A 23492-nucleotide genomic window follows, 5' to 3' on the forward strand; every position below is an offset into this window, starting at 1 on the left:
TCAAACAGAAGTTTAAAGCACCTTCTGATACTCACTGACCATGTTGTGGACACAATGTTGCTGCTGCAGATCATCATCTGTTTCACAGCGCACGAGCTCTTCTGCCATATTTATGCAAAGCAGAACATGAGATATGATAGAGTAAAGACTGAAATGACTAGGCTTTAGTTCCCGATTTCATTCTCGGCGGTGAAAAGAAGAAATCTCGGTCATGTTCGCGGCTGTAGATCGGCGCTGCGTTATGAATCATATGACTCAAGAATTCACAAACTTCCTGTTCGAGCTCAACAGAGTGAAAGCAAGAGAAGGAGGACGGAGTGATTGTCAAAGGCACCGAGAAAAGCGTCTTGCTGGTAGGTTACAGAAGGAGAACGCAAATATACCTATTTGAATCTATTCACATGCATAGGTAGGCTATGTAACGAGACACGTAAGCTGCATTGTTCATTTTAAAACGCGTTAGCTATTGCTACAATAGATGTCTGTGTGTGCATAGAGGAAGTTGTGCATTTTCTTGTTTTATGAGTCGATATTATAAAAATACGAATATGAAAATAAAAATAGCTTCTAAAAGCATTCATCTAAACGTGACATGCATTTCGCGACACTTTTTAATTTCGATGTATTTTGTTGTAGCTAATACATGCATATATACAAGCCCGAGATATCACTGCGTTTGCAGTCGATGAAACATTATACACTGTACGACACACTAAATGAAGCAATTCCGCTTACTTGCAGCGTAGAGCTTTTATTTGGGGTTTGTGGCGTGGACCCGAAAAGTCTAATTAATTTATGCGAATCGGTTCGTTCGAGCGATTCTCTTCAGCGAACCGAATCCAAAAGTGATTCACTGATTCATTGTGCTCAGTTTACAAACGTCCGCCGTGTGGCATTTAATCGGGTGTTTATATGTTAAAATACACTGTATTCCACCACGATGTGTTAAAATGCGTTGTACAGGTCATTCAAAACGTGTGATTAACAAACAAACAGATTGTCATTACCCAGAACCGATTCAAAAGAACAACTGCGCTCGTGAATCACTACGAATCACACAATAACCTAGTGTTTGTGTGATATTTTCCACAAAAATGTGATTGATTTTGCTGTACAGTACATGTGTTATAAATAAATCCCTCATATAAACCTCTAGACATTTAAAGAATTAATATATAACCTCCATGATTTGATTTGTAGATGTTCACTTATGGTTTGAGGTGTGTGTAATGCCAACGTGGTCATTCTGGGTTGGGTTACATCATGCCTTTTGTTAATGTTGATCATGTGATGATCTCAAGGTGTTTCCTTTGTGATTTAGTAGACAATGTGCATAAGCTGCAGAGAATGGAGGAGCTGATAGGAGACAGGAGAGTTGAGGACGAGAGGAGCTTGATAAAGACGCCATCTGATGTCCAGGCCAACAACCAAGAACATGACTCACCCACGTTCACACGTCAGATCCGGTCTGACCAGCACGGCTCTCCATGTTTCATCTACACCCTGGCTTTTTTCTCGGCTCTGGGTGGATTCCTGTTTGGTTATGATACGGGAGTGGTGTCTGGAGCCATGCTCCTGCTCAAGAGGGAGATGAACCTGAGCTCTCTGTGGCAGGAGCTGCTGGTGTCCATCACTGTTGGTGCCGCGGCTGTTTCCTCTCTGGTTGGAGGGTATCTCAACGGGCTCTACGGCCGGAGAATCTGCATACTGCTCGCTAGCTTCATCTTCTCTGCTGGAGGAATCATCATGAGCGTCGCACAAAACAAAGAGGTTCTTCTGTGTGGGAGGCTTACGGTTGGGCTTGGGATAGGTAAGTTATATATAGTACAACTTTTTGAATTCAGTTTGTGCGCCTTATCATTTTTTATGTCCTGTGTGCTTTAGGAATTGCGTCTATGACCGTGCCCGTCTACATCGCTGAGGTGTCCCCTTCTCAACTCCGAGGTCAGCTGGTCACCGTTAACACACTGTTTATCACCGGTGGGCAGTTCATAGCTAGCTTGGTGGACGGGGCCTTTAGCTACCTGCCCCATGACGGCTGGAGGTGAGTAAAAACTGAAATTTTACCTTAAATCTGTCTTTATAAAAATATTATAAGATTTTATTATATGTTTGCCACCCATAAGGTCTGAATTGCTTACACTGATTGGCCAAGATGCTGCAACCCAATAAAATTTATTAAACATAGAAATTATTTAATAAAAATAAATTAATTATTTATTATTAAATAAAATATATGAAAATAATATTTAATAAGTAGTCAATATTAATACAAACTATACAAAAGTGAATCCAGTGGCTCATGCTGCTTGGGGAGAGACGGTGTTATTTTTAACACATCACATTTATTGATATTTTGAATTAGCTTTTATATTCAGTTTTAATTTAAAATTTTAGTAATTTTGTTTTGTGCTTTTGTCATTTTATATATTAGTTTTTTTAGTAAATTTTAGTTATTTTATTACTTATGTATTACTTTTTTCAAAGCATTTTAACTAAAGTTTTCATCTAATTTATCATTTTCATCTATTTATTATTTCAGTGAACAAAAACAATTCTAACAGTTTTAGTTAACAATAAAAAACACTGGTGCTATTACTTTTCTGAGTGACTGAGTTAAATATACAGTATATTCAATTCAATAATATATTCAATATGTATAAAATATTTATAAAAAAACAACAGAAATTGTCAGAACACATCAGCTACTGAATAATAATACCCTGGCAACTACTATATAGCAATATAAATATATTACATATATGTGACCCTGGACCACAAAACCAGTCTTAAGTGTCAATTTTTCGAAATTGAGATTTATACATCATCTGAAAGCTGAATAAATACGCTTTCCGTTGATATATGGTTTGTTAGGATCGGACAATATCTGGCCAAGATACAACTATTTGAAAATCTGGAATCTGAGGGTGCAAAAAAATTAAAATATTGAGAAAATCGCCTTTAAAGTTGTCCAAATGAATTCTTAGCAATGCATATTACTAATCAAAAACAACGTTTTTACATATTTACAGTAGTAAATTTACAAAATATCTTCATGGAATATGATCTTTACTTAATGATTTTTGGCATAAAAGTAAAATCTATAATTTTGACCCATACAGTGTATTTTTGGCTATTGCTACAAATATAACCATGCTACTTAAGACTGGTTTTGTAGTCCAGGGTCACACACACACAAAAAAAAAAGTCATATTCAGACATTCTGCTGGAACAGTAGAGAATGTGAACGTGAGATAAAAATGAGATATATAAGTGTTTCATAAGAACCTGATTTTTGTGTTGATGTATAGGTATATGTTGGGTTTGTCAGTTGTTCCTGCTGTGCTGCAGTTCCTGGGGTTCCTCTTCCTCCCAGAGAGTCCCCGCTGGCTCCTGCAGAAAGGAGATACCCAGAATGCTCGGCTGGTGCTCAGTCGAATCCGCGGCGGTGTAAATGTGGATGAAGAGTATGAAAGCATACGGAGCAGCATTGAGGAGGAGAAGATTGATGCTGGAGGTGAGATCATCCAGAAACCTGCAAATATTTAAAATTGTGTTTTCTAGGCCATAGAGATATTAGATTTTAGCTTTTTGAGTGAATCATTTACATTTATATTCATTTAGCAGAGGGTTATCCAAGCAACTTAGAAATGAGAAATACAATAAAGTGATTCAACCTTAAAAAAAACAACCTTATTGTTCTTTTTGTCATTGAAATTTGTCATTGATCAACCAGAATCAAAATAATTTTTATAAAACCTAATCAAGTAATCATAAATGACTAGAAATTAAGTTGTCAAAACTGTGTAAACTCTACGATAATTGTATAATGTTCACTGATTGATTGATTATCTACTAGAGGGTCCAGTGTTGTGGCGTATCCTGACGTTCGCTCCAGCACGTCGTGCTCTGATCGTGGGTTGTGGCCTACAGATGTTCCAGCAGCTCTCGGGAATCAACACGGTCATGTAGGTTACTAGAGCACATTTGAGTCCATTTGACTCTCTGCTATTATGAGTAAAGACCCGTTCACACCAAGAACAATAACTTTAACGATAATTATATTAGTGTCCACAACACGGCACAATAACATTCTGTTTATTATAACTGCTGTCATTTTGTTATTTTAAATGCTGTAGCTCTTTAAAGCAGGATGGGTTCTAGTTGGATGTCAATATTTTTATCATTCATCAGCTGGAAAAATAGTTCTGAAAGTGATTCCAAAGCTATCGTTCCTCTGTGGTGTTATTGTTACAGCTGTGAAGTGGACTACTCTATTCTTGTAGAATTAGAATGATCATTACAACTTTATAGTTATCATTGGAGATGCACCGATATATCGGCTGTCAAGATTTATCGGCCATTTTTTAAAATCAATTTAATACCATCAGCAATAAACTAGCTAGTATATCTTAATGTACTGTATACGTTTTTGAACTTTGCTCAAGTAAAACATGATCAAACAGTAATCTGTTTTAATGACAAAAGTTAAATAAGTGAGGAAGTGACAAATATCGGAATCAGACAGTAATTGTTTGTTAAAATCGGTATTGATATCGGCCAAAAAAAATCCAATCAGTGCATCACTAGTTAACGTTATTGTTATCATCATCGTCCTTGCTGTGAATTGAAGGCTACAGTATAATTCAGAATTGAATTGCAGCTTTTTATTTTACAATACGCAATACACAATCTCACAATTCTCAGAAAAAAAGTCAGAATTGTGAGATATTCAGTGGGGGAAAAAATTATTTGATCCCCTGCTGATTTTGTATGTTTGCCCACTGACAAAGAAATGATCAGTCTATAATTTTAATGGTAGGTTTATTTGAACAGTGAGAGACAGAATAACAACAAAAAAATCCAGAAAAATGCATTTCAAAAAAGTTATAAATTGATTTGCAGTTTAATGAGTCAAATAAGTATTTGACCCCTTCGCAAAACATGACTTAGTACTTGGTGGCAAAACCCATTAATCACTTACCCCCATGTCGTTCCAAACCCGTAAAAGCTTCGTTAGTCTTCGGAACACAATTTAAGATATGTTGGATGGAAACCGGGAGGCTTGTGACTGTCCCATTGACTGCCAAATAATTAACACTGTCAAGGCCTCAATTATGAGTTTAAAACTTGTAATTATAATACATTAACCCATAATTATGAGATAGAAAGTTGCAAGCTTCCATACTATACTGCATTCTCATTTAAGAATAGTATGTGAAACCATATGCAACAGTGTGAACTTTCAAAAGTAGTATGCATACTGTGCACATTATCCACACTGCACACAGTGGAAACAACAGGAGTAGTGTGGCAGCATTGGTAGCCATTTTGAGGACTCCAATTACCAGTTATATAACAGGACTGTCTATTTTAAAGTGCCCCTATTATGGGTAATGAAAGGTTAATATTTTGGTTTTGGGATTCCCCAACAACAGGTTGACATGCATGCAAGGTCAAAAAAACACTTTCATTGTCTTATAATATGCATAAATGTATATTATATGCACAATCGTTTGGGAATCGTTGAGCAAGTAAGGTAAAAATACTTGCTCAACGATTCCCAAACGATTCGCTCAATGATTCATTTTTCCAAACCCCTCTTTTGCGTGAAACTAATCTGCGGTGACTGGTCGCATTTTCATTTGATCTTGCCTGTAATGCCTGATAAAGCAGTGTTTGTGAGTGCAGTGCTGCTTTGTGTACAGCGTTGCTGGGGAAACCTCTATTTTTACCGCTCCAAAAGGGCACCTAGTGGCGAAGAATGAATTTGCATTTTCATTCAGACCAACCTGAAAAGACCAACAAGTGGGCGGGCAATATGCTAATGTTTCATGTTGACGTCAACATGAAACGGCTTGGGATTCATTTTAAAAATGATTTATTTCAATTATGCAGAGTCGAGTCTTTCTTTTGCGAAACAATACCTTTATACACGGTGCACTTTCAGATTTAAAACTTTGCAGGATGTTTTCATTCCCTTAGAGCTGTGTTACACACCGCATGAAAGGTAATTTTCAAAAATCCATAATTGGGGCACTTTAAGGGAATTAAATGATATCTCTGAATGCTGCAGGTACTACAGCGCCACCATTCTGCAGATGTCTGGAGTACAGAATGATCAGATGGCCATCTGGCTGGCTGCTGCCACAGCCTTCACCAACTTCCTGTTTACTCTATTAGGCGTGTGGCTCGTGGAGAGGGTGGGCCGCAGGAAGCTGACTCTGGGCAGCATACTAGGTGAAGATTCAAACACCCTTATTAACAGACTGAAGTATGTACAGTAACATTGCTATGACGGTATGCTGTGAATTACTCAGGTACTGCTGTAAGTCTGATGGTTCTCGCTGCGGGTTTCCTGCTCTCGGCTCAGGCCTCTCCACCCGTGACCTTTCACCCCAATGACCCCTCCCTCCACAACTCCACCTGCATTACATATGGGTGAGTTTTGCTTTTTAGAACACTAGATTGACCTTCGGATTGTACCAGAATAAAGTCTATGCAAATAGGAAAAAATAAAAGACAAAGAAAAAAACAGTACAATTTATTTGAAGATAACTTCAGATGTACAAACATAAAAGTAGTTTGAGAGGTTAAAAGACCTCTACAATACTTCTGAGATGGAACATGCAGCTGAGCGCTTTCTCATTCCTGTGGTAACAACAACTTCTCTGATTGGTGGAGCTCTTTTCAGGAGTATGGGTAGTCTAGTTCTTTAGCCGGAATTACACTATTAATCAGATTTATAAAAAAAATCAATTTAAATCACACTTGCTTGTGGCTTTTACAGAAGCTTATAGCACTTATAGGGATATTCCACCCAAAAATGAAAATGTTGTCATTGTTTACGAAGTCATACAGTTTTATGGTGAGTAAAGGATGACAGAATTTTCATATTGATGTGAACTATCTATTTAATATTAGAGCTGTGTTTTGGAAGTTTTATATGCAATCAATTATTAAAATCAATCTCTCTGTGGAAAAAATTAATGGGACGTTTTACTTCAGGAGTCTGACGATTGTGCTCCATAAACTGTATAACTGTATTTTGAATGTGCTGCTTGACATATATAAATCTAGCGCACTAGTGTGACTGGAGTTTGTTCCTGTCTGTACATTAAAGGTTCTGTGAATCCTGCATGTTGAATCCAGACTGTGGTTACTGTTATGGTAAGAATGGCACAGGCGTGGTCGAGTCCTCATGCATGCCTGTGTACGCGGCCAACACTGAAGCAGCTGCAGCGGGCAGGTAATACCTCTACTGTATGCATGTCTCTGGCCTTGTGAAAAAGAAAGTGTACTTAATTGTACTGAATGTGCACTTGTGGTGTACTTATTTATTAATTTAGTATATTTATTAAAAAAACAACTTAATCATATTAATGAAATTTGTTCGAAGTAGTTCTGAGCTTAAGGTCCCTCCCTTCCATAAGCCTACTCTGCTCTGATTGGTCAGCTGGCCAAGTCTGTTGTGATTGGTACAGAGAGGAGTACAGGAGCAAGTTAGCGATTGCTACCAAGCTAGTGTTGCCAGACGTACGATAATTAGCGTATTTGTACGATAATTATCGTATTTGTACGATAATTTTGACCTCTGTACGATGTACGATCAATAATGAAAAAAATCGCATAATGTACGATAATTTCAGAATTTTGTGACACTTCAAATGATGGTAGTTGTAATCATAGGGCTGCTATACTCCTACACGAAATCGGCTCATTACAGACACTCTAAATGCGTTCGTGCACACCTCAGAATGCAGGAGGGTGCCCTGCTTTTAAGCCAACGAGCACTATCAATGCTGCGTATATGGTTCTATAGTATTTTGTCGCGCCACTCGCGCATGCGGTGTAGACACGGTGTAAGGTACTCCTAGTTATTTATCCATTGTGGTAATTTGCAGGTCATGTCAAAAAGTTGTCACTCTACATAAATAGTAGGCTATTCTGTACGTTTGGCTCGTGTACGATAATTTTCTTCCAAATAAAATAATTTTGAGCTTCTGATATGATACTTGGGCATTTCCAATCTGGCAACACTGGCTACCATTGACAAAACATGCACCTTTACATAAAACAATAATATAGTGCTCCAATCCGTCCTTAAAATAATGACATAAAACAAAAACATTTTGTTTAACAGTTATGCAAGCGAATCGTGCCCACAGCTAAAGTTTAGCTGCTAAACTGTAAACACTTAACAAAACAATATTGGTGGATACGTTAGCAGAGTGCTAACATGACTAACTGATGAAACAATACAGTCCGTAAACCAAAATATGTCTACATTCTTTATTATTAAACGAAGTAATTAGAACGTCAGTCTACATTAATTGACACATTCTTAGGAAATAGTGGGTTCACAGCGAATTATCAGAACTATTTCAGTTAGACAGTAATATTGTGGTTTACCTGTAAACCTAAAGCTGCATTAGGTATACATAGCATATTAGCACCAAAAAAAAAAAAAAGTGATATTTTGAGCACTCAATTGAAAATGCACACATAGCGTATCAATCGTACTTAAAGGTTGTGGTTCGGAGATGCTTGTTGGTCCAAATAAAGAAGGTACGGACTTATCTTTGATGGACAAGCGTTTAGCAAATCCCGCATTGAAATCGGCAAGATTAGAGACGCAGTCCTCGGTAAAATGACGAGCACACAACAAATGGTTCGAATTGTATTGCTGTGGTATCGTGGAAAAAATGACATTTTAACCACTGATTATTCACATCATCATTTTTCGTCAATGAAAACAAAACAAACTTGCTTTCACAGCACAGAATACAGGGTCTTCTCGACATGATGTAAACACACTAACTAGTGGATGTGTTTGTGGGCAGGTCAGAGTGTTCGTATTTCGTGGCCAGGGAGGGATTATGCAAATGTGTTACCTAGTGACGTATATCGGTAACCGGTAGAAGATTAGAAAATATGATGACTTGTTTAGGCGGTTCAGAGTCGACTCTTTCTTTTGATAGACAATATTTTAATTTATCATGCTTTTTTTTTATTAATAACATTGCAGACTGTTTACATTGAAGGATAGCTATGTTACAAACTGCAAACTTAAACTAAATGTTAATCTAAAAGTTTGATTAAGTCTTGTCTTGATCATGTCTTATTGAGGTGTTCCAATGGCACGCAGGAGAGTGCAGGTGTATTCTGGGCCTATAACTACTGCCCAACGTCTAACTCCTGGATTGTTCTGCTGGGTCTCATTCTGTATCTGGCCTTCTTTGCTCCAGGTGAGAGTTTTCTCAGTTCATTGGAGCTTAAAGTAGCCATTAATGATCATAAAATCTAATGTCAGTTTGTGTGTTGGAGCAGGTATGGGTCCTATGCCGTGGACGGTGAACTCTGAGATCTATCCACTGTGGGCTCGGAGCACAGGGAACGCCTGCTCTGCCGGGGTCAACTGGATCTGTAACGTCCTTGTGTCTCTGACCTTCCTCCATGTGGCCCAGTACCTGACATACTACGGTACAACACAGTATACACACACACACACAAACAACCCTGAACACCATAACGGTGTTTATGTACTATACAGATTCCATCAGCAGCTAAAATCACTAGGTGGTTGCTATGCAGTTGCTAGGTTGTTCTGGGTAGCTGTGCAGTTGATGGGGTGTTTGGGTGGTTGCTAGAGGGTTGTTTTACAGTTGACGGTGTTCTAGTTAGGTGGTTCCTATGTTGTCATGCAGTTGCTAGGTTGTTCTTGCTAGTTGCTATGCAGTTGATGGGTGTTCAGGTGTTTATTGCATGTTGTTTTGCAGTTGCTAGGGAGTTGTTATGTGGTTGCTAGGGTGTTGTTGTTGGGTTGGTTGCTAAGGTGTTTGGTGTATGTTGCTATGGAGTTTTCTATATTATTCTGGGTTGTAGCTTGGATGTTTTGTGTGGTTTCCAGGGCTTTGCTAGTGTTTCTCGAATGTGTGTTATGTGGTTGCTCGGTTGGTTTGGGTGGTGGCTTTGGTGCTCTCGGTGGTTGCTAGAGCATTATTTTTTGTTGCTAGGGTGTTCTTTGTGTTTATCAGGGAATTTCTGAGGTTGTTAAGATGTTCTGAGTGTTTATAAACCTGTTGTTATAGGCCTACAGCTACTAGGTTGTTCTGGGTAGTTGCTATGCAGTAGATGATTGTTTGGGGGTTTGCTAGCATGTTGCTAGGGAGTTGTTATGTGATTGCTAGGGTGTTATAGTAAGGTGGTTGCTAAGGTTTTATGTGTATGCTGCTATGCAGTTTTCTAGGTTGTTCTGGATTGTTGCTTAGGTGTTCTGAGGGGTTGGTCGTGTGTTGCTATAATGTGGTTGCTAGAGTATTTGGCTGGTTACTAGGGTGTTACTTTATGGTTGGGCATTGCTAAAGTTGTTGTCATGCGGTTGCTATGTGGTTCTGAGTAGTTGGTATGCTGTTGATAATGCGTTCAGGTGGTTGCTTGCTTGTTGCTTTGCAGTTGCATGGGAATTTCTAGGGTGTTCTAGTCTAGTTGTTCTGTGGTTTCTTGGTTGAACTTAGTGGTTGATAGGGTGTTGCTATGTGGCTGCTACAGTGTTCAGGTTGTTGCTAGAGTTGCTTTGGGGCTCGTGTTTTAAGTATGTTGTCATTCAGCTGTTAGATTTTTCTGGGTAGTAGCTACACCATTGATGGTGTTCAGGTGATTGTTTGTTTGTGCATTGCTTTGCAGTTGCTAGGACTTGCTATATTGGTGCCTGTTCTAGTTGAATGGTTTATAAGGTGTTCTGCAAGTTTAATGTTCATTGTGATGTAGTTTTTAGAGTTTTAGTTTTGGGTGCTTCGTTGCATGTTCTTATTGGTTGATAAGGTGTTGCTGTGAGGTTGCTACAGTAGCGTTTGGGTCATTACTTTGGGGTTGCTAGGGTGTTCTAGGTGGGTGGTTGCTAAAGTGTTTTAAGCTTGTTGTCATTTAATTCAATTAGGTTGTTTTGAGTAGTTGCTGTGCACTTGATGGGGTGGTTTCTAGCATGTTGCTCTATGGTTGCTATGGAGTTAGGCTTTTCTGGCTGAATTGTGTTTTGAGTGTTTTTGGTGAGCTGCTATGCAGTTATTAAATAGTTCAGAGTGGTTCCTTGGGTGTTCTGAGTGGTTGTTAAGGTGTTTTAGGTGGTTGTTCATGGATAATTTATAACCATAGCACAAACAATGCTGTACTCACCAAAGTTTAATACATAAGTTTAGGGGTTTGATCAAATCACTAACCCTAATTGTTGTAATGATGCTTCCCCGCTTCCCTAAGCCGGTTGGCTGGTTTTAGCTGGACTTCCAGCCTGTTCATAACTGGTTTATAGGCTGGTTATAGAGGGTTTTGACCTTTTCTTTAGCTGGCCAGGCTGGGAGACCAGCTGACCAACCAGCTAAAACCAGCTATTTCCAGCTTAGACCAGCCAACCAACTTAGGCTGGTTTTAGCTGGTTTTTGACTTATCAAACACCACAATTTCACAATAATCAGTTAATAAAATAAACAGAATGTGATCTATACTTGTATGGGAACTATTGCTGAAATTTGTTAATAGAAAATGAGATTATTTTATATTTATTTCAGTGTGAATGTCTCCTTTGTCCAGGTGCGTTCTTCCTGTACTCTGGTCTGGCTCTGCTGGGCTTTGTGTTTGTGGTGGGCTGTCTGCCAGAGACCAAGGGTCTGCATCTGGAGGAGATCGAGTCTCTGTTCGGGAGGCAGCTGTGCAGCTGTGGAGCCGGTGGCAGTCAGAACGTTCATTACACTCGGGTAAAGGGAGGAAACTACCGCTCTGATGAAGACGTTACTGATGATGAATAGACACTGATGAAGATGATTTGTGGTGTGAGGGATGCTGTGGTTCCCATTCCAGAGATTCAACGTTCTAGTTGACTCATGTTTCAAAACCACAGTTGTGTCAATTTAACTACACTGATGCTTGATAAGCATCAAGGTATCATCTGATATTTCTGCAGTGATTGTATTTGCACATGTACAGATTAGTAGTGTTATTGGCAAATGCGTCGTTTACTTAAGTAAAAGCTGTCTGGATCCATGAAAACAGGAAGTGAGATTGTTATCCAAATAAGTGCTCTGGAGTGTGACCCATGTGCATATACTTTAACAAAAATAAATAAAAATTAAATAAAAATTCTGATACTAATCTTTTAATGAATGTTGTGTCAATGAATGAAATATCGTCATTTACACTCCTTAAAACCTTATTTTTTCTTAAAGGCCTTTCTATTCTTTTCTATATACCCAAAAATAAATATTCTTCATCATTTACTCACCTCATGTCATTACAAACCTGTAAGCAAAGGTATTTTGAACAATGTTGGTAACCCAACAGTTTTGGGTCCCATTAACTTCTATACAATATATTATGTGGAAGTCAATGGGACCTGAAACTGTTGGGTTACCAACATTGTTCAAAATATCTTTGCTTACCGGTTTGTAATGACGTGAGGTGAGGTGTGTGTGTGTGTGTGTGTGTGTGTGCGTGTGCTCCAAATAAGAGAGAGAGTTATGGGGGTTTGGAATGACATGAGGGTGAGTAAATGATGACAGATTTTTCATTTTTGGGTGAACTAACACTTTAAGGATCTTCACATGTTTGTTTTTCCTTACAGTGACAGTTTAATAGTGACCATGAACTGTAAAGCACCAAAAAGCACTATAGACAAATATAAAACATATATATAATTCATTGAGAGATAGCCGCAAACTGATATAAATAATGGCAGCGTTTTGGCTGAACTATTCCTTCGGTGGACTCGTGGATGGGGTTTGAGGATGCGGGCTCATGGTGGTGGTGACTGATGATTTTGTAGACGTGTTATTGTTGAATGAAGCCGCAGTGTTTGATGTTTTAGCCCCGTTTGGAGTTGGGAGCTTTGCATTGTGCCACTTTGGAACCAGAGAGCAGAATTTCCTACATATCAGTGATAATTACTGCAAATAAGATTAAATACAGCTTTATCATTTGTTTGTTATTTTTTATAAACTGGGGAACAAGTTGAAATTATTTTCTGATTTTAGTAGAGCTTAAATCTACTTCATGTTGTGTGGAAAAACTCATATATATATCTAACATAAGAGATCAAATCAACTTAACTCTTATTACTGATTTTGTTTTTCTTTCTATCTCTCTGCTGCAGTTGCAGTAATGATGACCTTGTATGTGAACTTGAAGATTAATTCATAATCAAACTGAAGGATAATCATTTGTGATTTGGATTCACTACTTTATTTTTATTTTTTTGGTAGTTTTGATATTTTCTCTGGTACTACACTCTAAACATGGTTTTGGACCTATTTATACAGGTATTATGTTATTGGAGTATGTTTTACAAAAGATTCTCTTTCAGTCTTTCTACTTAAAAATGTTGTGTTTATTGCTGTCAACCGATTAATCGCGATTAATCGCATCCAAAATAAAAGTTTTTGTTTGCATAATATGTGTGTGTTCTGTGTATATTTATGTATATATAAATACACACACGTACAGTATATATTTTGAAAATATTCACGTCTATAATTTATATTATAAATAAATACATTTAATATATAAAAATAACATAAATATATACGTGAATGTGTGTGTATATATAAATATACACAGTACACATATTATGTAAACAAAAACTTTTATGTTGGATGCGATTAATCATTTGACAGCACTATTTGTGTTTAATTCGGTGTGTTACTTGCTGTTCTTTTGTATTTATTGAAATTAATTTCAAACTAATTGTTTCAAATCAAAAGTTTCTATACAGTTTCTTTTTCTTTTTTTTTCTTCTGTGTGCAGATTCACTCTGTTATCATTTTCAAAAGTAGGTTTTGGTACATGCATCAAGTTAGATTGACTTGTTTTTTGCTTCTAGTGTTCTCAATATTAAACCGAAAGACACGATAGTCAATCATTGAGGCAATTTAGCCACATTTTAATATTTAGCTATTGTTCCTGGGAAGTTGCTGCTGATAAATGCTGTATTTGTACATTTTCAGATGAATAAATGTTTCTGAATTGTTCTTAAGCGGGTTGTGTCAGTCTCTTGTAAAGTTTGGTGGTCTCGGCTCCGTCAGGCTGAAACCTGTTCAGTCCTGTCCCGATCTGACCCTCTTTGACCTCTGTACCCCTCATTTAGCCCAGAGCAGAGCGCTGACCCACCAGCCTCTGTGTTTCAATAACTTTCCATACTAAATATTGTGGGAATGTCTGAATCATTATTTTCACATCATTGCGAGACTTCACAATAGCCTTCAGAGTTTAGTTAATAATTTTTTAATGGCTTCATGGTGTAATAAAAAGACAAAAGTCCATGAGAATGTATAATAAAGATTCACAAAGGAAAGAAAAATCAATTTTTGATTCATTTTTCACAATCTGTTTTATTAGATTTTATTCAATTCGCTTAAAATGACCTACGTATCATAGTAGGCTTGTTTTATGTTTACATTTATACATTTAGCAGGCACTTTTATCCCTTATATTTACTAGATTAGGAAGCGATGGTTTTGGTTTTCTCAGAAACAGCACTGTCTTAGTGTCTCGAAGGTGAGGGGAACTGAAGTGTACTGTACTTCAGTGTGTGTGTCTCTGCTGCGGGCCGCTCTGGTAATGTGAGAGCGAGTAACTGAACACTGCAGTTTGGCAGGAGGTCAAGACACTCGAGCTCCAGGGCTGAACTGTTTCACCTCTGTTAGCAGCACTGTTCTGCTCTCACACTCGATTCCAGCTGAAAGTGCATTGAGTTTTGAATGAAACTGTGACAGATTGAGAACTCGGCCGTTTTTACTACAGTTCACTGCCCCAGACCCCCTTACTGTGGAGGGATTTTCCCATCAACTTGTAAAACAGGTGCTTAAGTTAATATTTAAATGTAGATTAAATAAATCAGTGCTATTTTATTGTAATGTTTGAAAGCTTTTATCCTGGCTTCGAAAAGAGATGTGATGTGGTGAAAATCAAAGCGTTGCCACACGAGAGCGCACAACACCACTGCATCAGATACAGCATGAACACTAAACATAGAATATGGTATTTTTATGGTATTTATATTTTTTATTTGGTAACACTTGATGCTTTTGCATATGCATATGCATTATAAAAGTAGTTTTAATGCATTAATTATGCCTTGTAATGCACCTTATAATACAGTGTATGATTTCCTGAATAATCATATCCGCAGTTATGATAAATTATAATACTTATCTATTCATTGCTACACCTTTAAAAAGTATAATGCATTAAAACACATAACAAACAAACCTTTAAATATTATAATGCATTTTAACTTATTTTACGATTATTTATGGAAAGATATAATGCATTACAACATATATATATATATATATATATGTTATTATTTAAGATAACAATTTCTGTTTGCCTAGCCACTGATGAATGAAAGGAACTTCAAAACAATTCATAATAATTAGAAATGTGATTATTAATAGATGTCTGTAATTGCAAAACGTTTTCTAAACGTTATTAATTTAGTTTTGTACTGCACGTATGTATTTTAGTGCTGTCAAACAATTAATCACATCAAAATAAAAGTTTTTGTTTACATAATATATGTAGGTGTACTGTGTATACTTATTATGTATTTATAAATACACACACATACATTATATATTTTGAAAACATTTACATGTATATATATATATATATATTTATTTATATACATGTATATATATATATATATATATATATATTTATTAATTTAATTTATATATATATATATATATATATATATATATATATATAAAATGTATAAACAAAATATGTTGATTAAATATATACATGCATGTGTGTGTGTGTGTATTTATATACATAATAAATATACAGAGAGTACATATACATATATGTATACAAAACTTTTATTTTGGATGCAATTAATCGTTTGACAGCACTATTATTTATAATACAATATTTTGAAAATAATTAAATGGCATACCAATCAGTTCTACTGTTCATTAATATTTAACTGTTGAGCAAATCACAACAAATTCAGTCATGATAAATATATTAAATATAATTAATAATAATACCAAATAAAATTATTAGGTTCAAAATAAATTTAACTGAAATGACTTAAGCATACCAGCATCTCTGCATATATATCCCACACTATGAAGTAATCTGGAATATCACAGCTATTATTTCTCTCACAGACTGATGTGCATGCGTGCGGTGACGTCACCCTCCAGGGGTCTTGGAGGAGGCGTGGTTTGGTGACGCATTGCGGCTGGGTCTTCACGAAGCGAGCATGTAGATCAGATGAGATCGGGACGCGCTCAGGATCGCTGCACGAGTGAATGATCTCGCGTGATCGCAATGCATCGCTGCTGTAGCGGGTGCATGCACATCAAAGCCCTGGACATGGCAGAGCTGATGCGTGTATGAGCCGAGCACTGCTGCGCACTTCCAGGATCGATCGATCGATGAAGATCTAATCATGTCAAGCGGACAGGACGAGAGCACAGTGCGCGTGGCGCTCAGGTAGGGCACGAGCTCTAGTGTGCGTTACTGATGATGTGCTTTCATGCGCTGTCACCTGCTGCAGCCAATGCACATTTCACCCTGGAATCAATGGAAACGGGACAAATTAGGATTCGTTTCCACTACTTCATTATAATAATTATGTGCAAAATTACAGGCCTGTATATTTGCTAAATCAGTAAATTTAATTTCTTATTGCTGTACCACTGTGTCCTAACACCATGTAAGAATGCAAAGTTTCCAGCAACAAGTAATTTATTTGTCTGTGTTGACAATGCTTGAGATACAAGAAAGACAATCAGGATATTTCATGTGTTATGCATAGTTATATTGTTGCGTGATTTTGGACCAATGAGATTTCTGAGTGGGTGGGGCAAACAGGCGCAACCTCACACATCCACCTTATTTTTCGGAAGTAAGACAGACTCTGGTCAGTTTGCATTATCAAGCAGCAAAATCCAGCTAAAAATAGCTGGAAGCAGAAGCCAGACACATTAAATTTACAAATGACCTCGCCCGCTCTTACGGAAAAATAAGGTGGAAAGCTGTCGCAGTCCGAAATCTAATACTCCCCTACTATTAAGTATGCGAAAATATGTATGCCAAAAAAGTAGTATGTCTGAATTCATAGTTTTCAAAAAAAAAAAAACCCAGTACCCAGATGACCTACTACTTCCGGCAGATACGGATGGACACTTTACCAAAGCCACTAGAAGGCAAGCATAACGGCTAATGCTAACGGAAAGGAGACAAGAGGCTGTTTTTTTTTTTTTTTTTTTTTTGAATGGATGTCAATGGAAGAGAGGCTTCACTACGCCGAATAAACAGCTTTTTAATGAATCGACCGCCTATCTGCCAATCTTCAGCATGTTTTAGTACTTTTGGACTGAACACGTTTTAGAATTTACACCGAAAAAAATGCAGTTTTATAAGAGAAGTCACTGACTTTTTGCGACATGCACTTCTCATTCATTCCTATGGGATCCGTAAACGGCGACTGAGTGTCGCACAACTCTGACTGAAATTCAATCATTTAAAGCTGCAGTCCGTAAGTTTTGCCTCTTTGTCGCCATCTCTGTTTGAAAACCTGCAATTGCAGCTGTGTGCGGAATTATCTCGCTTGCGTGGGTTGTGCTCCGGCACGGCTCCAGCGCGGATGAATCTAATGTTTTGAGGAGTATATGTGGCAGTCAGTCACCGCACCGGTGTGGAATCACAGATTCTAGCCTACGTCTTGGAATATATGACCCAAATAAGAATTTTCACCGGATATTGTCATCTGAACAAGTAAGTAACAAGTCTGCCACATTTGTTCTGACCAACTGAGGAAAAAAGCACTACAATAAATTGCGCTACCAATGGTGATTTAATCTAAAGATCAGTTAGCTCATATCACATCAAACCGTGCAAATCATTATTATTGTTATAGTTTATTCTCAAATTATTAATGTTAACAACATCAGCATTGTGTGACTATGAGTATATAGTGTGAATTTGCATATAGATTTCAATTTCTGTACAGTCTAATCTAATTGTCATACCATTCGAATTTCATATTAAGAAATTATTTTAACCCAAAAAGCAAATTATGCTCCCTTCGAACTGGTTTTCTTTAAAATACAAATCTTGTGTAATCCCAGGCTATATCAGAAGTGCATTTAAAATTTAATTTAATTTCATTCACATGTGTTTCATAAACACATAATCCTTTTTGGATTACAATCCGCCATCAAAATGATGCATTTAATTATTCTAGCTGCTGTGAGAAAAGGCTATAAACGATCCGCCACCTGCAGGATCCTCAAGTGCGATAGCATACTAGCCGGGACAACTTCTTTATGTTTACAGACGTGACGTAATGACACAGCAGCATGCTCGAATTTCCCGTGAAAACCTACCCGTACCACTCAAATTAGAAAACGTTATTATAAACTAACCGCTGTGAATCGGGCTAAAGTAAGGTGATAGTTTTGAACACTGGCTGGTTATATACTTGCTCAAATATTGACTTCAGATCATTTTTAACCAAAAAAAAAGTTACGGACTGCAGCTTTCATGTAATATGGTTATCAAGGCACACATGATCCAAGTTGACCTTTACGCTTTCTCCAATAGTAAGTAATGCAGACCCTCACAATAGTAAGACAATCTCTGACTTTACTATGAGGCTACAGAAGAAAATTATGAATGGCAGAGAAGCGACACAGCTGACCGTGGTAGTCTCGAAACTCAAAATGTACTCTACATGTAAACGCAGATGCTTCCAACTTTCTTAGCTTCTAGCTTATTTTATTACTTTCTTATTAGTAAAACCGTGTCTAACCATGCAAAGTTTCCACCATCAAATGCACACATTTATACTATATAGGACATATGTTTTTTGGTTGGCAAGTAATCGCTTATTCTGAAGAGAGTAAGCGATTTCAGATGCAACCTCTGAACAGGAAATGTGACCATACCTTTATATGGCAAGGAGAATGGGAGGGGGAAATGTCATTTAATGTCATTAAAATGATATGAAAATGTGAAATTCCACATGATCAGCATGCAGTATCCAGCACATCTGAAGATGCACACATGGTTGATGAGTGTCTGAACAACTGTGTCAGCATCAGCCACAGCAATGTAACAATGAAGTCATTTCAGAAACCTAGAAATGCTACTTTAGAGCGGAGGATTTCAACTGTGTGTGTGTCACTGGTTTGAGTGGCATTCTGTGCTGAAAGTAGACAGTTAACTGACAGATGATCAATGAAAGAAAGAAGAGATGTATTGATGAATCTGTGCGTTAGATCTGTGATCAGCCTGTTGTGTTTCAGACGTCTACAGAGATGCGTTTTGTTGTTTACCGGTCACAAAGTCAAATAAAATCAGCTAGCTTACAGTAATGATTATATTTGAGTCTGAATGTCTGGACTGTTTTCTGTTACAGGAAATTGAACTCAATAATAGAGAACAGAGTACAGATAATTTAAGTACAGGGATTATAACCGTAATTTTTATTTTTATTTTAATTAATTAATTTATTTTTGTTGGTACTCTTTTTGATTCATATTAATGACATAAACAGCAGCAGGTTGGTTTAGCTGCAGATATGAAATTTTGACACAAATCAGAGTTTTTGTCTCATCTGTTTACATTTACAGACAATTGGAAAAAGCTTTAAGCAGAAATATAGATGCTTGACCGATACTAAAGCTGATTGTGTGGATGTACTGTGAATAAACTGCCACCTGTGGTTACAGTACAGTCGGAGAGGCAGCTGTGGATGACAGTGCAGTTTTCTTCAGTGAGTCAGCGGCTCTTGCATGAGCAAATGTCATTGTTTGATGAAATAAAAGCCCTTCTCTCATGCCTCACAGATACAGACGAAATGAGACTCTGATGTGCTTCCTCTCGTTAATCTAGTTAGTCCATTGACGTCACATTCATAATAAATATTATACCCATGTTTACAGTGTTTGCAGAAATGCTTAGCCTATCTACCAAAATATACTTGATGTCAACATGAAATGTAGCATATAATCATTTGAAACTCAAAAAAAAAAAAGTAGTATCAGGGTGTAAAGTACATATTTGAATTGGCTGATATTGAAGCAGGTAATGTGTATTAAGGATTTTAGCGTGTATTAACATGGTTTCATTTCATTAAACATCCCAGATTCATTGTGAATCCTGTGAACAGCAGACAAAAACAGTGTATCATATTGTATAAAAACTGTATAAAACAGTAAAATGGTCCACAATAATTGTAATTCTGCAGAATGTCAACCCGAACCCGAACAAAAAAGAAGAAAAAAAAAAAAGTGGGTCACTGAGGTTTTTTTTTTTTGTGTCAATTTGAATTTATTTGATCAAAAGTGACAGTAAAGACATTTATAATGTTACAAAAGATTTGTTATTCAAATAAAAGCTGTTCTATTGAACTTCTGAGTCATCAAAGAATCCTACAAAACGGTTTCTACAAAAATATTGAGCAGGACAACTGTTAACATGTTTCTTAAGCACCAAACTCAAAATAGATTTGATTTTAAAATATCAAACATGAATAAATTGTATTTATTTATTTATTTTTTAACTCAAATAAATGCAGCCTTGGTGTGCATTTCTTTCAAAAAATCTGTGACACTTTCCAGTAAGGTTGCTTTAGTTAACATGAACTAAAAATGAAAAATTCTTCTAAAGCATCAATTAATCATTGTTAATGTTAATTTCAATATGCATTTTTAAAATCAACAATCGGATCTGTTAATATTGTTTAATGAACCTGAGCTTACGTTAACTAATAATGAATGGGTACATTTTATCAACTAACATGAACAAAGATTTATAAATACGTTAACAAATGTATTGCTCATTGCTAGTTAATGCACTAAATAAGGTAAACTAAAGAAGCTTATTGTAAAGTGCTACCAAAAAATCTTTTGATAATAATAATATTGTATTGTTTTGTTTTATTTAATTAAAATAACTAAATGCCAAATTAATTGAACATTTGAATGAATTGAGTCCATGGTCTCTCGTTTTTGCACCGGTACTCTTTTTTTTTTTTTCTAGATGTTAAGCATTTGAGCTGAAGCTGATGTGTCAACAGAACGGAGAGCTGTCCAGTTAGTCTGTGGTGACCCCAGTGACGGTCACATACTTCAGACACAGAAACTATCGCCCGTAGACTGCAGCAGCCGCATGTGGACATATTCGGTCTGCGGCAGGAACAGAATCTCTGCTCTGTAATTGCAGTTTGTCTAGAAAGCAGCAATATTATGCAGAGCAGACGTGGGGTAGCTTTACCACATTCACCACACCCAGCGAACTGCACTTCACTTCCCGCATGCTTGAGTTCTTGCTTTCTGTGCATTTTCATTGTTTGTTTGGCCTCACAAGTTTTACTAAATTCTATCAAATTGCCTAAAGCTCAAATGGCTGTGAATAAACAAACACAGACAGGTTGTGTGCTGCTATTAAAGTCCAATCTGTGTCTATATCTGGAGCACATTAAGCTAAAATGTCATCATATACTGTTTCAGTCTCTTCTCATCATGGGTCAGTGAGGTAAGAGACAATTACAGGAACACAGTGAGGGGGCATGATGCATACATACTGTATATGTATTGAGATCAGCGGTGTTTGACTGCTGTTGGATCAGTGTTGGTTTTTAGGAGAGCTTCTGTCAACACATCACGCCTCGCTGCCTACAGCCTTCCTACAGAATGCAAACATTACTGTAGACTTACTGCTAGTCTTCACCTTATCATGTTCATCTTTGGATTATTAGTTCAGTAACCTTCCAATGACTGCTGAATCCATGGCACTTTATTTGATCATGTAACTGGAATGAGAACAAATAAATCAGATTGCTTATACCGATAGAAAGTAAAGCAGTTCATTGGTAGTGATTATCTGGTCTGAAGTGTCTGTTGTTACTGATTTTACTCAAATATACAGCACATTACTGTGTGTTGCTGTATTTTTTGTTGGTTGTTTTTAATGAAAAGCAGTTTATTGAGATGTATGTGAAGTATACTTTGTGAGTTATGAGGACTCAACACTACTGAGACATGTCAGAGTTCAAAAGAGGACAGATTGTTGGTATGCGTCTCACTGGTGCATCTGTGACCTGGTCAGCCAGTCTTCGTGGTATATCAAGGGTATTGTCAGTATACCAACATGAAGTATGAACCACATCCAACAAGAGTAACTGTCGACGCAGTGAGCTGCTGGAAATGGATGTATCCAAAAACATAAAACCACAGCTTAGTTCAGTGCAGAATTAAATGTGCATCTTGAATCTCCTGTTTCCATCAAAACTGTTCACTGGGAACTTCATAGGGTCAGTATTCATTAGTCACACTACTATAGCCAAACCTTGGTTTCTACAAAAATATTGAGCAGGACAACTGTTAACATGTTTCTTAAGCACCAAACTCAAAATAGATTTGATTTTAAAATATCAAACATGAATAAATTGTATTTATTTATTTATTTTTAACTCAAATAAATGCAGCCTTGGTGTGCATTTCTTTCAAAAATCTGTGACACTTTCCAGTAAGGTTGCTTTAGTTAACATGAACTAAAATGAAAAATTCTTCTAAAGCATCAATTAATCATTGTTAATGTTAATTTCAATATGCATTTTAAAATCAACAATCGGATCTGTTAATATTGTTTAATGAACCTGAGCTTACGTTAACTAATAATGAATGGGTACATTTTATCAACTAACATGAACAAAGATTTATAAATACGTTAACAAATGTATTGCTCATTGCTAGTTAATGCACTAAATAAGGTAAACTAAAGAAGCTTATTGTAAAGTGCTACCAAAAAATCTTTTGATAATAATAATATTGTATTGTTTTGTTTTATTTAATTAAAATAACTAAATGCCAAATTAATTGAACATTTGAATGAATTGAGTCCATGGTCTCTCGTTTTTGCACCGGTACTCTTTTTTTTTTTTCTAGATGTTAAGCATTTGAGCTGAAGCTGATGTGTCAACAGAACGGAGAGCTGTCCAGTTAGTCTGTGGTGACCCCAGTGACGGTCACATACTTCAGACACAGAAACTATGCGCCCGTAGACTGCAGCAGCCGCATGTGGACATATTCCCGGTCTGCGGCAGGAACAGAATCTCTGCTCTGTAATTGCAGTTTGTCTAGAAAGCAGCAATATTATGCAGAGCAGACGTGGGGTAGCTTTACCACATTCACCACACCCAGCGAACTGCACTTCACTTCCCGCATGCTTGAGTTCTTGCTTTCTGTGCATTTTCATTGTTTGTTTGGCCTCACAAGTTTTACTAAATTCTATCAAATTGCCTAAAGCTCAAATGGCTGTGAATAAACAAACACAGACAGGTTGTGTGCTGCTATTAAAGTCCAATCTGTGTCTATATCTGGAGCACATTAAGCTAAAATGTCATCATATACTGTTTCAGTCTCTTCTCATCATGGGTCAGTGAGGTAAGAGACAATTACAGGAACACAGTGAGGGGGCATGAT

The 23492-nt window shown here is 36.9% G+C and overlaps 2 protein-coding genes across 8 annotated transcripts in view; both read left to right on the forward strand.

The window, feature by feature from the left end:
• The first annotated feature begins 68 nt into the window (after positions 1 to 68).
• slc2a13b (solute carrier family 2 member 13b) lies at positions 69 to 12312 on the forward strand. 2 transcript variants are annotated; one of them, XM_058767109.1, is made up of 11 exons: positions 69 to 353; positions 1322 to 1810; positions 1885 to 2044; positions 3312 to 3517; positions 3860 to 3968; positions 6077 to 6240; positions 6321 to 6441; positions 7124 to 7249; positions 9130 to 9248; positions 9331 to 9483; positions 11587 to 12312. In XM_058767109.1, exons 1-11 carry the CDS (start codon positions 212 to 214, stop codon positions 11799 to 11801), a joined length of 2004 nt encoding a protein of 667 aa, XP_058623092.1. In that variant the 5' UTR covers positions 69 to 211; the 3' UTR covers positions 11802 to 12312. The 2 variants fall into 2 exon arrangements, with proteins under 2 accessions (XP_058623092.1, XP_058623093.1); XM_058767110.1 differs by having other exon boundaries at positions 1325 to 1810.
• A 3925-nt stretch (positions 12313 to 16237) lies between these two features.
• The window catches only part of kif21a (kinesin family member 21A), a 58797-nt gene continuing 51542 nt past the window's right edge, over positions 16238 to 23492 (forward strand). For all 6 annotated transcript variants that reach the window (XM_058767082.1, XM_058767085.1, XM_058767083.1 and 3 more), the window contains exon 1: positions 16238 to 16491. In XM_058767082.1, coding sequence (XP_058623065.1) covers positions 16448 to 16491 — 44 coding nt within the window. In that variant the 5' untranslated portion in view covers positions 16238 to 16447. The remainder of the gene's footprint in view (positions 16492 to 23492) is intronic.

The sequence above is a fragment of the Onychostoma macrolepis genome, chromosome 25, assembly GCF_012432095.1.
Source record: "Onychostoma macrolepis isolate SWU-2019 chromosome 25, ASM1243209v1, whole genome shotgun sequence".
NCBI classification, from domain to species: Eukaryota; Metazoa; Chordata; class Actinopteri; order Cypriniformes; family Cyprinidae; genus Onychostoma; species Onychostoma macrolepis.

What these genes read in the sequence shown, in the direction of transcription:
- slc2a13b (XM_058767109.1), top strand. Translation starts at nt 212, where the DNA reads ATGTTCGCGGCTGTAGATCGGCGCTGCGTTATGAATCATATGACTCAA. An exon ending in TCCACCTGCATTACATATGG is followed by an intron (nt 6,442 to 7,123) that starts GTGAGTTTTGCT and finishes TGTACATTAAAG; the next exon opens with GTTCTGTGAATCCTGCATGT. An exon ending in CCAGTACCTGACATACTACG is followed by an intron (nt 9,484 to 11,586) that starts GTACAACACAGT and finishes TCCTTTGTCCAG; the next exon opens with GTGCGTTCTTCCTGTACTCT.